The following is a 14309-nucleotide window of genomic DNA, read 5'->3' on the forward strand; positions in this document are numbered from 1 at the left end:
TGTTGATTAAAAGTGAAGAGTATGGATGTAAAATGGAATCATTTGAAGTTTCGTCGGCATAATTAATGATCTACAAGTAATATAGACTATAGAAGATGAAGACGAAGGAATTTTCTCAGTGGAAGAACAACGAAAACATTTATGCCGTGGATCACGGTAGATTAGAAGATTAACGATTTAGACATTTCTACACGTAATGTATATGGGTAATAAAACATTATGATGGTCATCCATCACAGCAGCCTTCAACTTGACTCACTCATAGTAATGTCATTATGCCCTAGAATTGCTCCACGTAGCAAATGCAATTGTTGAAGATTCAAGCCTCGCAGCCTATTTATAGCAAGCTTCCCAACATGTAAAACTCACCATTACACACCAAAAACCACTAGTATCCAACAATGACTACCACAAGTGCTGCTCTCTTCCTTTGCTTTGCATTCCTCTTCTGTGGTATATATATCTAGGTTTTTCAATTTCTTTACCTGTTTGCTTTATCATGTTTCATATTACTTGTTATACTCGTTTATGCATCTAAGAATACAGTGTAAACATTGCAAATTATAGCAGCTCATAAACTGGGTTCGGTATATATGCAGTGTCTCAAGGAGCAAAGATTACTTTCACAAACAAGTGCCAATACACAGTATGGCCAGGAACCCTAACCGGAGACCAAAAGACTCAGTTATCGTCAACCGGTTTCGAGTTGGCCTCAGGAACATCAAACTCTTTGGACCTTCCATCTCCATGGTCAGGTCGGTTCTGGGCTCGAACAGGATGCTCTAACAACAACGGAAGGTTCAGTTGCGCCACAGCAGATTGCGGCTCCGGTCAAGTCCCGTGCAACGGCGCAGGTGGAAATCCACCCGCAACTTTGGTAGAAATAACGGTTGCAGAGAACGGAGGGCAAGATTTCTACGACGTGAGCAACGTGGACGGGTTCAACATCCCGATGTCCGTAACCCCACAAGGTGGTAGTGGCGAATGCAAAAGCTCGACTTGCCGGAGCAACATCAACGCTGTGTGCCCTGCAGAACTTCAAATGAAAGGGTCTGATGGCAGCGTGATCGGTTGCAAGAGTGCTTGTTTGGCTTTCGGAGATGATAAGTATTGTTGCAAAGGAGCATACGACAAGGCTGAGACATGTCCACCAACGGACTACTCTCGGTTCTTCGAGGAACAGTGCCCTGAGGCTTATTCCTATGCTTACGATGACAAGAACAGCACTTTCACTTGCTCCAACAGACCTGACTATGTCATCACATTTTGCCCTTGAATTCCTCACTCTATATACGAGACACACACTTCGTTCGGTGTAAAAATAAGTGTATGCACAAATACATGTCATGATGAATAAGAAATCACGTCTTTTGGTGATTGTATTGATCATATATATATATATATATGATCCAATAAACTTTAACTTTTATATTTGGTGCCTTTGGACTGTTAACTAATATGATAATTTTGTTATACAAAGAGATGATTTACATTATGTGGTAAATACTTAAAAAAAAAAGAAAGGGAATGAATCTGTGAGAAATAAATCTAAAAGATTATTTTGAAGATTTGATCTATGTTACAACGATCAAGATTGATTGAAGAAGATTCCCAAAAGAAAAGCACTATTATAAAATAAAATTGTGTAATATGTAACATTTTTTAGACGTTTTTTTTATTGGAGCACTCTCTATTAATAAACCGTACTGTTTCCAAAAAAGTGTTAGATAGTCCTTGTTTAAAAACCATCAATGGATAGTGTTTTTTCAAACAAACACTATTTAATGATCATCAATATACAACGCTTAAACATGTTGTCTATGAGGCCACCAATAGACATCCGTTTTTTTCAAACAAGTATTGTGTATTGGTGGTCTTACAAGAAACTTTTTTTTTTTTCAAACAAGCCTTAAGCCTTGTTTGTTGGTTCAATTTCTTTTTTTAAAAAATAATTTATTTAATTTTTAATAGACACTGCTTTTTTAAATAAGCATTGTTTGTTGGTCCGATTTTTTCTTTTTTAAAAAAACTACTTTATTTAATTTTTCAATAGATAACAGTTTTTCAAGCTAAGTTGCCTATTGGTCCAAATTTTTGTTTCATAATTCATTTTATTTTTCAATAGATGTTTTTCAAACCTATACTCTCTATTGGTTCAAATATTTTTAAAAGATTATATTAGAAAAAATATGAAAAAGACAAAGATGACAAAAAGAAGACTCATTACTTCAGTTTATGAATAAAAAATTATCAATACATTATTTCAAAATACATCAAAATAAACAAATATACAATTTAAACCGTTCAGAGTCTATGCCTATCATGAACAATGACATAGTTTTATAAGACAATATACAACCATAACATACTAACCTAAAATAAGCATTTAGTAATGAGATAAAAACACCAATCTTTCTTAACTTCAATTATTTGATTGTCAGAATACTCATGACATATGCAACCAGGAAAATACTAACAAAGAAAAATAATATAAAATTAGTTAATTAAAATTCTACTACAAATTAATTATATATACAATCAAGATAACTAACATCTATTGAAATTGTCCCTCCTTCCCAATATGTGATAATTTCCTTCATATAGTGATAAATGTAATATTAATAATCATTGTTGTTGGCTTATTTTGGACATTAGAAAACTAAAAGTAGAAAACATCAATATTATTGGTATAAACAACATTAATTGATCATGGAACCTAAAGGAGTAGATTTCCTTACTCCTAAATCATAGTTATGTAGGTTTCATCAAATATAGTAGGACAACCTAAAACTTCTAAGTTCACGTTCCAAACATCATGGTTTTATCATAAGCTAGTAAGTTGTGCATTAAAACACCACCAGAAAGGACCTAAAAGAACCCTTAAACTCAAGGCTAAAACTCAACTATGCTAGTTGGAAACTTAGACGAGAGTTTATAAAAAATTTGACTCTTCTTTCATCCCTGTCTATATCATAATTTCACTCAAATGATTAAACATTATGATCTCTTATTTTAGGCATCCTTTATTAACATGAATTCCAAACTGACATGGAGGATTTAAAGAAACTGTTTAAAGGCATGTCAATTGTCTTCATGGAATGTTAGGAAGGAAAGAACTATCTCAAGCATATGTCAGTGGAGATTTCTTTGTTGTGCCTTTTGGAGTCAGAGATGGAAGAAATTAGAATCAAAGGAGTTTCCTTTCTTTTGAGTGTTATTGATAACTTGTAAAAATATTAGGTTCATATCTAAGTTTTTGTTGAATATTTGTAAAAGTTGTTAAGGTTGTAGGTTTTTTTATGTATATACAATGTCATGTTTTAAAGTTTGTTGGACATTTATATGGAAATGATTTGCTTAGGAATTGTTTGTTCTAGTGATACGAAATGTATTTGCATGTGAACTCAATAGATAGGAAAATGCTAAAACAAAAGAAAATTATAAACAAAAATCTAGCTTATATGATAGACCTTACAAGTCTCCATATACCTACACTAGTGGAAAAATAGATTCTATGACAACCTATTATGACAGGTAAAATCTATCTGTTATAATAAGTCGATCGATGGCATTTTTGTAATAAAAATAAGAGTAATTATGACGTATATAAAAGACCTCTCATAATATGTGGACGCAATGGCAAAATTGAAATTATGTTCAAACTTATTATGATAGAGGTAAGAAAACATGTCGTAATAGATTAGATGCGGTGACATTTTTGTAAAAAGGGTCAAAATGTATTATTACAGGTAATAAACCACCTCTCATAAAATATGAAAATTGTACACAGAGACAAGATTAAAACAAAACAAAAACAACCTAGAACTAGAACAATTTAAACAAAGAAAAGCCTAAACAAAGAAAAATCTAGAGAAAGAAAAAGTTAAACAATGAAAAATGAAAATCTCCCCCAATAGACCATAATTAAACTACACAGTCTCCCCAATGTATCACAAACAAAATAAGAGAAATCAATACAATCAGAAGATATGGACAAGTGTAATACAAGTGGAAGGGAGAGAGAAAAAGAAAACTCCCCTAAGCCATGGTGGAAGATGCCAAATTTGAGCTAACAGAGAAATGTTTTTCACCACTGGATCAAGGAAAGAACTTTTGATGAACTACTTCATCCGCCAAATCTGTTTGAGCAGAGAAATGTCTTCCACAGCTGGATCTAAGAAGCAAGGATTGTTGATGAGCAGGTTCAGCTGGTGCCTATTGATCTTCAAGCCTTTGAGTATGTGATCACCTTTGTCGTCAACTGTGGGTGTTTGTTGGTCAGAGCTATGTTTATCTCCTACAATAAGATTAGACTGAACACTTAATCCCCATGTATCAGACTGAACTTCAAATATACTCTAAGAACATGAATCATGTGTAGATTTAGAATGCATATTAGCAATAAACTCATATTCATATTCAGTGCATGGATAAGAAGTATTCAGATAGGATTGAAAAAATTGTTTCTTATCATGCAAAGAGTGGGAATTAAAAGCATACTCATCAACAATATAATCAATTTGAGGTATGTTCACCTCCACCTCGCTGAAGGTTGTCAGAGTCTCCTTATCTGGTTCTTTCATCCTCTTATTTTGAATAGGAGACTGCAGCCAATCAGAAGTAGTGGTGGAAGATAAAGAGGGTCTACCTGGCTCAAAATTTTTGCTTATACATGCCTGGTCCTCAAAATCTTTATCAGTATCAGCCTCCTCAGGTGCAAGAGTAGGGACATATGGAGGTGGGAAAGTAGGTAGCACAATGACCACATCATTCTGTTTCCCATCTCCTATGTTGATGGAACTGAAATCTTCCAGAATCTAAACAGTTTGATATGGTAACTCTGAATCTTGAGATTGTTCCTGATTCAACTGATTGGCCATCTACCCGATCTGATTGGTCAAGCTTTGGATGAACACTCTGGTCTGTTGCTAGAACTGAATGTTTAGCATGGTCATCTGCTTCAACAAATCCTCCAATGTAGGCTTAGAAGTAAAAGGTTGAGGAGCTATTTGGGCAGGAGCATCATTTTGCTGACTCTGATATTGATGGACTGGTGGAGGCTTACAAGTATCCTGAAAGGTGGTTCTTGATATTGATGTTGCTGCTATGGAGTACCATAACATCTCAGATCAGGCTTATTCGTCCATCCATGATTGTTGTTGTAACCATATAGATCAAAATGATGCTGAGCAGGGAAGAATTCGTCCAAGAACAATCACTTAAGATCTTCCTAAGCAGTGATGGATCCTGGAGGAAGACAATACAACTAAACCTTTGCTACACCTAGTAATGAGTGTGGAAATGCCCTTAAGAACATGTGATCATCCGGGACATGTGGAGGTTTCACTGTACAATAAATGATATGGGAACCCTCCAAATGTTTATATGGGCATTCACCTGCAAAACCATGAAACTTAAGCAACAAATGTATTAGTCCAGTGTTGATAACGCAATGAACATCATCCTCATTAGGTGGAATTAGCTCCCAAAAGAGCACTCTCACGAGTTGGAGGATGAGCCATGTTGTTCTCAGCATAGAAATCATCAGAATATACATGATAACCATAATCAGAGTTAGATGCAGCATGTGAAGTATGAACAAAATATGGAGCATTGGATACAAATGGAGAATCATAATTAAAGGCACAAGCAGAAGAAGTAGTATGCTTATAACCGAAATAGGTAGACATGTAGAAGAAAGGGGGAAGGAAGAATGTAGTGAATTATGCAACTAAGGTTATCTAAATGCAAAGACTACAAAATCCTAGAATGCCTAACTAATGTATGAAAAGTCCTATCAAATTCAAGATCAAAGGGTGGTAATGGCCAAAGATTACCCCTAGTCATACATTAAATCAAGTCTTATCAGCAAAAGTCAACACAGTGAAATAAAGGGGGGGAGGGGGCTAAACAACAAGTATATGCAAATCAACACAGAATGGAATGAAACTTTGTGACAAACAGCCCGAAATCATGAAAAGATAGCAAAAAAAAATTCAAAGCAAAATACAAAGTGCAACTATGTCAACCAACACAGGAAAGTGTGAAAGCGGTAAAAATAAAACTTCAAAAAAAATTAATAAACTACCTTTTTCAGGAATTAAAGGCCTAGGCTCCTAGCTCAAGCGAGGAACAATGGCAATATCGCATTTTTATACCCAAAAAGCACATATGATACATCCAATTCGGACATCATGAGCAAAAATTGCGTTGTTGCAAAGTTTTGGCTGACACGTTTTTTACAAAACTTAACTGGAACAACCACAAGTACTTTTGGGATTTTCCTATCAAAATATGGGTCAAAAGAAGTGACCACACCAAATTCCAATATAAAATAAGCCCCTAGCCATCAAAACCAAAAATGCTAATTAATTAGACAAAAGATGAAACTATTCACACACTACACAAGTGTCGCTCAGCGCCCAAAGCACAGTGTCACTTAATGCCAACAACACAACTCACAAAACACACACAGAACACAGAACACACACTAACAGAGACTCAAAACTGAATCATTGGTCCCTGACAACGACACCAAAATTTGATTGAGGTTGTACCCGAATGAAATTTAATGTTTAATTAAGTGTAGTATGTTGGAAAACAGGTAGGCTTCTTTTTACACCAAGAGGGGGCGATTAATTGATGTTGTATCAAAAATAAATTCTTTTCGCAATCTTGAAAACAAAGTATAAAGCTTTTTGAACTTTCTTGAAATGCAGCCAATCAGAATATGTATGCAGCGGAAAAACATAGTTGACTGCGTGAAATATAGAGTCGACTGAAATGTAAAAGATAAGGGATAAAGAAAAACAAACACATGTTTTTATATTGGTTCGGCCAACAATGCCTACATCAAGTGTCCTTTCACCCAAGAAGCAAATGCACTATAATGGTTTTGGTTTTTACAACAAGCAATTTATAGAAGACATTCACGTCAAAAATATAAATCTCCTCTCTAACCCAAAACCAAAATATAGCTGCAATAAACCAGCAAGACTTGCAGCAAGAATTCCCTCTTCTATAATCTGCCAAACACCACTTTGAACAATCCTCAAAGTGCACTATCCCCTGTAATCAACAGGTCCAAATCTAGCAATCTTCACGGATGCCAAGCTAACCAACAGTTGACTAAGTAATCAATGCTCAACTAACTTTTAAAAAATATAACCGTTAGAGTGCAAGAGCATAAAAAAATTTCAAATCAGACAACAGATACAGTCGAATGTGTGGCGCACATAGTCGACTTCAACCATGTAAAACATTTTGAAATTCTTTTCTTCTAAAAAATAAACAGTGCACTGATTCTTAAAATCTGTACAAAGATTTTAGCATAGTCGAATCCATTAGTAATGTAGTCGGCTGTGTTACCAATGAGGAGCATTAGCAAATATTGAAGAAATTAGTTTTGATGATGCTACAAGAATTTTTACTTGAAGAAAATATTAGAAATGTTTAAAAGCACTTTGTAGAAAATAAGTGTAATAGGAAAGTCTTCAAATCTTGTAAAAAATTGTATTTTGTACTGAAATAATCGATTATGTTAAGCAATAATCGATTATCAAGAGTCTTTCATGAGTAATCGATTATCACCTCACATAATCGATTATCATATTTTGAAAAACCATGTAACGAACTTAAATAATCGATTATTACTTACAATAATTGATTATTACTGGCAGTTGGGACTTGACCTTTGATATTCAGAGCAGCTGGCTATATATTGGGTTTCTATGAAGTTCAGAAATAACGTTGTTGAACAGAAGCTTTGCATAATACTGTTTGTCAGAGGAAGTTCTCAATAGCTATAGTTCAAGTTCCCTTGCTTGGTCTCGTGAATAGGAGAATCTCGCGTTTCGTGTGTCGATAGTTGGGGCGATTCTCTTCGAGTTAGCAAGGTGCTCTGCCTGGTCTCATGAATAGGAGAAGCTCGCGTATCGTGTGCCGATTGTCGGGGCGGTTCTCTTCGAGTTGGAAGAGTGTTCATCTTCCGGTTCGTTTGTCGAAGGAAGGTTTCTTTATCTGTTTTATTCACTATTTGTTGTAATCATCTTTTTAGTGGAACTGTTAATAACGTTTTACAGTGATTAACGACTGGACAGAGATTTCTTTGTTTTACGTTTTGGAGTTAGAGATGGAAGAAATTAGAATAAAAGGAGTTTCCTTTCTTTTGAGTGTTACTGATAACTTGTAAAAATATTAGGTTCATATATAATTTTTTTGTTGAATATTTGTAAAAGTTGTTAAGGTTGTAGGTTTATTATGTATATACAATGTCATGTTTTAAAGTTTGTTGGACATTTATATGGAAATGATTTGCTTAGGAATTGTTTGTTCTGGTGATATGAAGTGTATTTGCAAGTAAACTGAATAGATAGGAAAAATGATAAAACGAAAGAAAATTATAAAAAAAAAAAAAATCTAGCTTATATGATAGACCTTACAAGTCTCCATATACCTACACTAGTGAAAAAAAAAAAAGATTCTATGACGACCTATTATGATAGGTAAAATCCATCTGTTATAATAAGCTGATCGATGACATTTTTGTAATAAAAATAAGAGTTATTATGACATATTTGAAAGACCTCTCATAATATGTGGACGCGATGGAAAAATTGAAATTATGTTCAAACTTTTTATGGTAGAGGTAAGAAAACATGTCATAATAGATTAGATGCGGTGACATTTTTGTAGTAAAGGTCAAAATGTATTATTATAGGTAATAAATCATCTTTCATAAAATATGAAAAACTGTACACAGAGACAAGCTTAAAACTAAACAAAAGCAACCTAGAACTAGAAAAATCTAAACAAAGAAAAGCCTAAACAAAGAAAAATCTAAAGAAAGAAAAAGTGAAACAATGAAAAATGAAAATCTCCCCCAATAGACCATACTTAAACTACACCGTCTCCCCAATGTGTCACAAACATAATCAAAGCAATCAGTACAATTAGAAGACATGGATAAGTGCAATAAAAGTGGAAAGGGGAGAGAAAAAGAAAACTCTGGTGGAAGATGCCAAATGTGAGCTAACAGAGAAATGTTTTTCACCACGGATCAATGAAAGAACTTTTGAGGAACTGCTTCATCCGCCAAATCTGTTCGACCAGACTAATGTCTTCCACGGCTAGATCTAAGAAGCAAGGATTTTTTATGAGTGGGTTCAGCCGTTGCCTATTGATCTACAAGCCTTTGTGTATATGAGCACCTTTGTCGTCAACTGTGGGTGTTTGTTGGTTAGAGCTATGTTTACCTCTGCAATAAGATTAGACTGAACACTCAATCCCTATGTATAAGATTGAACATCAAATATACTCTCAGAACATGAATCATGTTTAGATTTAGAATGCATATCAACAATAAACTCATATTCATATTTAGTGCATGGATAAGAAGTATTCATATAGGATGGAAAACATTGTTTCTTATGATGCAAAGAGTGGGAATTAAAAGCATACTCATCAACAGTATAATCAATTTGAGTAATGTTCACCTCCACTTCGTTGAAGGTTGTCAAAGTCTCCTTATCTGGTTCTTCCATCTTCTTGTTTTGAATAGGAGACCTCAACCAATCAAAAGTAGTGGTGGAAGACAAAGAGGGTTTGCCTGGCTCAAAATTGCTGCTTATACATGCCTGGTCCTCAAAATCTTTATCAGTATCAGCCTCTTCAGGTGCAAGAGTAGGGACATATGAAGGTGGAAAAGTAGGTGGCACAATGAGTACATAATTCTGTTTCCCATCTTCTATGTTGATGGAACTGAAATCTTCCGGAATCTGAATAGTTTGAGATGGTAACTCTGAATCTTGAGATTGTTCCTGATTCAACTGAGTGGCCATCTGCCCCATCTGATTGGTCAAGCTTTGAACGAACGCTCTGGTCTGTTATTAGAACTGAATGTTCTACTTGGTCATCTGCTTCAACAAATCCTCCAATGTAGGGTCAGAAGTAGAAGGTTAGGGAGCTATTTGGACAGGAGCATCATGTTGCTAACTTTGATATTGCTGGACTGGTGGAGGCGTACAAGTATCCTGAAATGGTGGTTCTTGATATTGATGTTGCTGTTGTGGAGTACCATAACATCTCAGATTAGGCTCATTCGTCCATCCATGATTATTGGTGTAACCATACATATCAAAATGATGTTGAGCAGGGAAGAATTCGACTAAGAACAATCACTTAAGATCTTCCCAAGCAGTGATGGATCCTGGAGGAAGATAATACATCTAGTCCTTTGCTACACCTTGTAATGAGTGTGGAAATGCCCTTAAGAACATATGATCATCCGGGACATGTGGAGGTTTCACTGTACAACAAATGATATGGAACCCCTCCAAATATTTATATGGGCATTCACCTACAAAACCATGAAACTTAGGTAGCAAATGTGTCGCAACCGGAATCGCGACGGGACGACGATCCAAAAAAAGAAACGAGTTTGGAAAAAGAGTTTGGAGTCGCCACCATAGTTTATTCTGGAAAACTACGGAAAAACCATAAAAATGATAAAGCACAGTCCACGAAAACCAAAGATTGGGTTCGGGAGTCGGTTACGTGTAGGGAAGGTGTTAGCACCCTACAACGCCTGTCCAAAGGCAGTACCTTTAATTAAATACGCGAATAAAGATGTGGTTTGCAAAATATTTAACTATCCCAAGAACAACGATATAAAGAAATAAAAATATTTTTTGTTTTTTTGGGCCCGACAAGGATTTACCTTGCTCCTACGTGTTCTCATTCAAAATGAGAAATCAGGGTTACGTAATCCTAGCTGTTTGTTTGTTTGAAAATGTTTTTAGTCTTTGAAGATTTGATATTTTTTGGTACTTTTTATAAAAGAAAGAGAAAAGGTTTTCAGCACAAGGCGGACAGAATGGTCGCACGTGTGCTTAAACCTTTTTAAATAACTTTTTTTGTTAATTTTTTGAAAGAAGAAGAAGATTTTTAGCACAAGGCAGACAGAATGGTTGCACGTGTGCTTAAACCTTTTAAAATAAATTTTTGTTGATTTTTGAAATAAGAAGAAAAAAGTTTTTAGCACAAGGCAGACATAATGGTCGCACGTGTGCTTAAAATAAATTTTTACTGATTTTTAATAGAAGAAAAAGGTTTTTAGCACAAGGCAGACAGAATGGTCGCACGTGTGCTTAAACCTTTTAAAATAAATTTTTATTAATTTTAGAAAGAAGAAGAAAAAGGTTTTTAGCACAAGATAGACAGAATGGTCGCACGTGTGCTTAAACCTTTTAAAATAAATTTTTATTGATTTTTAATTTTTGTAAAAGAAAAGGAAAAGATTTTGTTATTTATTTTTTATGATTTTTATATTTTTTTAATTTTAACAAACAAATAATAATAAAACAAATTCTAAAGTTAAAGAAATAAAAGCAAAGACAATAATAAAAAAAAAATAATACAGTCCAATAGGTCCAATAAGAAAAAGGGAGTGCAGAAGACAAAACCAGGGGTGCAACATGAAACTTATTGGCCCAAGACCAAAGGTAGGGGTGCAGTAGTGCCATTTGGGGGGTGCCACTGGATATTTTGCTGACTAGGCCCAAGGCCTCCTTTTTTTATTTGCAGAATTGGATTTGTGGTGCAAATAGAGTTGCGCGGTGGCGAGAAGAAAGGAAACAGCTCAAGCCCAAGGCCTCTTAACCCTACCAGAAATTCATTAGGGGTTCTCCACAAGTCCCCCATTTGTGCAGTTGGCGCCTCAGACCCAGGGTCTTCTTCTCCAGTCAAAGGAAGCCAGAGACACTCATCTCCACCGCTCACGGCCACAACCAATCACCGTCCACAACCTCGTCAGCAACAATGCTCGTTGTCGGAGCGACCAAGTCGAAGCCGACGTTCTCCGTCGAGCTCCCCTCTCCGCTATCGTGCCAGCCTTCGCAACGGCCCTCCTGTTCTGTTCGACCATCACCGGCGACACGCCTCCTCCCAGCCGGCATAATTGTGCAATAGTTTCTCCGCCAAGCTTTGGCCAATATCGACAACTCAACCCATCACCAGAAAGTTTACCGGCGTCCAAAGCCAACCCAAAACCACAATCGGTATCGAACCAAAAACAGCCACTGCGTTGTTCATTCACTAAGTCCAACATCTCGCACGAGAGGAAAACGTCTCACATCCATGATGCACTCCTGTCGCTGCCGTCAACGGAAACGGCCGTCGTGGGTCACAAGATCTGAGTCGAAGGTGTCTTCACCTCCCAATACCACGCCATTCCCGTTGAACACTCGCAGGTACCGATAGCAGAACTAGAGGTTTGTTTTGTGAATGACTCCATCGAAGTCACGCCGCTGCCAGGGTAGTCACCGCAGCCATCACCGTGTCATCGTATGCTACTCAGTTGACAGCGTCGCCGACACCGTCGAGTCAACCGCACCAAGCTCTCTCTTCTTCCTCTGTTTGATGGTGTTGCTTACTGCCACGTCCCAGCTACATTATAGCACCGTGATTGAAATGCCTCCATTGTGTTGTGTTTTCTGTTGGATTTGCAGGTGAATGCTAGACGGTGCTGGAGGCGAGTGGCTTCTTCCCTACTTTGCTTTAATTGGGTTGGACGCATACACAGAGGGTGAGAGAGTTTGATCGTGAGGGAAGATGGTGCTTCTCAGATTTCCCCAAAAAATGATGAGTAAGGCTCCAAAAATGGATTGGTTGAGAGGGTGGAGAAGAGGAGTTGAGAGTCTACGTGCTGGACCATGAGGCCTGTTGTGTGTGTGGTTGAATGAAGGTTAGGAACTGGGGAATGGGTTCTTCTATGTTCTGTTTCGGGTTCTGTGTTTCTGTGGTGGAGTAGATAGTTCTATATTTTTCCAGGTATTGAAGAAGATGAGTGGTGAAGGATGGGTCATATGGGTCATTAAGCCGAATGGAATTGTGATTGGAGTCTGACAAGGCGATTTGAAAACCGGAAATGATGGAAGAGTTGCGTTGTGTGTGTGATGGTGATGAGATGTGGTGTAGTGGATGATGAATGAATATGGCTGTGATGATGGGTCAAGGTGGGCTGTGCGTGATAAATTATGGTGGAGATGAAAATGACGTGTGTGTAATGGTGATGAGGTATGGGAATGGAAATTTTGATGGAGATGAAAATGGTGGAGGTGGTTATGGGTTGAACCGAGCAGAGGGTGCAGAGAAAAAATGAGTGTTTTTGTGTGCGTGATGATGGAAAATAGCCAAGAGAGCCCCTGCCTGAATCAATGGATGATGAATGTAAAAATGGTCCCCTAAAGTCTCACCTTGTGCCCGTGAGATCCCAAAATCAATTCCCCATAACCGTTTTTCTCACCACTGCACCCTTCCAAAACGTGTCCCTGACAACAAACTTTTTTTTTTCTTCTTTTTTCTCCTTTTTTTTAAAGAAATAATAGAAAACAAATGAAAACAAAATTGTAAATATGAAATACCAAGTTATAAAATAAATAAAATAAAAATGAAAAAAAGTCTTATTATTTAGTCACCCGGACGAAATTGGGTGTTGACAAAATGTATCAGTCCAGTGTTGATAATGCAATGAACATCATCCTCAATAGGTGGAATTGGCTCCCAAAGAGCACTCTCAAGAGTTGGAGGATGAACCATATTGTTCTCAGCATAAAAATCAACAGAATATACATGAGAACCATAATTAGAGTTAGATGCAGCAGGTGCTGTATGAACAAAATATGGAGCACTGGATATAGATGGAGAATCATAATCAAAGGCATAGGTAGAAGTAGTATGCTCATAACCGAAATAGGTAGACATGTAGAAGAAAGGGGGAAGGAAGAATGCATTGAATTATGCAACTAAGGCTATCTAAATGCAAAGACTACAAATTTCTACAATTCCTAACTAATGTATGAAAAGTCCTATCAAATTCAGGATCAAAGGGTGGTAATGGCCAACGATTGCCCCTAGTCATACACTAAATCAACTCCAATCAACAAAAGTCAATAGAGTGAAATAAAAGGAGGGGGGAGGGGGGGGGGGAGGTAAACAACAAGTATATGCAAATCAACATAGAATGGGATGAAAATTTGTGATAAACACCCAAAAACCATGAAAAGATAGCACAAAAAATTTTCAAAGAAAAATACAAAGTACAACTATGTCAACCAACACAGGAAAGTGTGAAAAACGGTAAAAATAAAACTTCAAAAATTAAATAATAAACGACCTTTTTCTGGAATTAGAGGCATGGGCTCCTAGCCCAAGCGAGGAGCAATGGCTACATCACATTTTTCTACCCAAAAAGCATATATGATACATCCAATTCGGACATCATGAGCAAAAGTTGTGTCGTTGCGAAGTTT

The 14309-nt window shown here is 36.5% G+C and overlaps 1 protein-coding gene across 1 annotated transcript; it reads left to right on the forward strand.

Annotated features, from left to right (window-relative positions):
• Positions 1-346: 346 nt before the first annotated feature.
• Positions 347-1446, forward strand: LOC106771405 (thaumatin-like protein 1b). The gene is made up of 2 exons (XM_014657377.2): positions 347-453; positions 600-1446. The coding sequence occupies exons 1-2, from the start codon at positions 402-404 to the stop codon at positions 1274-1276; spliced, it is 729 nt and encodes a 242-aa protein (XP_014512863.1). The 5' UTR covers positions 347-401; the 3' UTR covers positions 1277-1446.
• Positions 1447-14309: the final 12863 nt, after the last annotated feature.

The sequence above is a fragment of the Vigna radiata genome, chromosome 8 (genome assembly GCF_000741045.1).
Source record: "Vigna radiata var. radiata cultivar VC1973A chromosome 8, Vradiata_ver6, whole genome shotgun sequence".
Classification (NCBI taxonomy): Eukaryota; Viridiplantae; Streptophyta; class Magnoliopsida; order Fabales; family Fabaceae; genus Vigna; species Vigna radiata.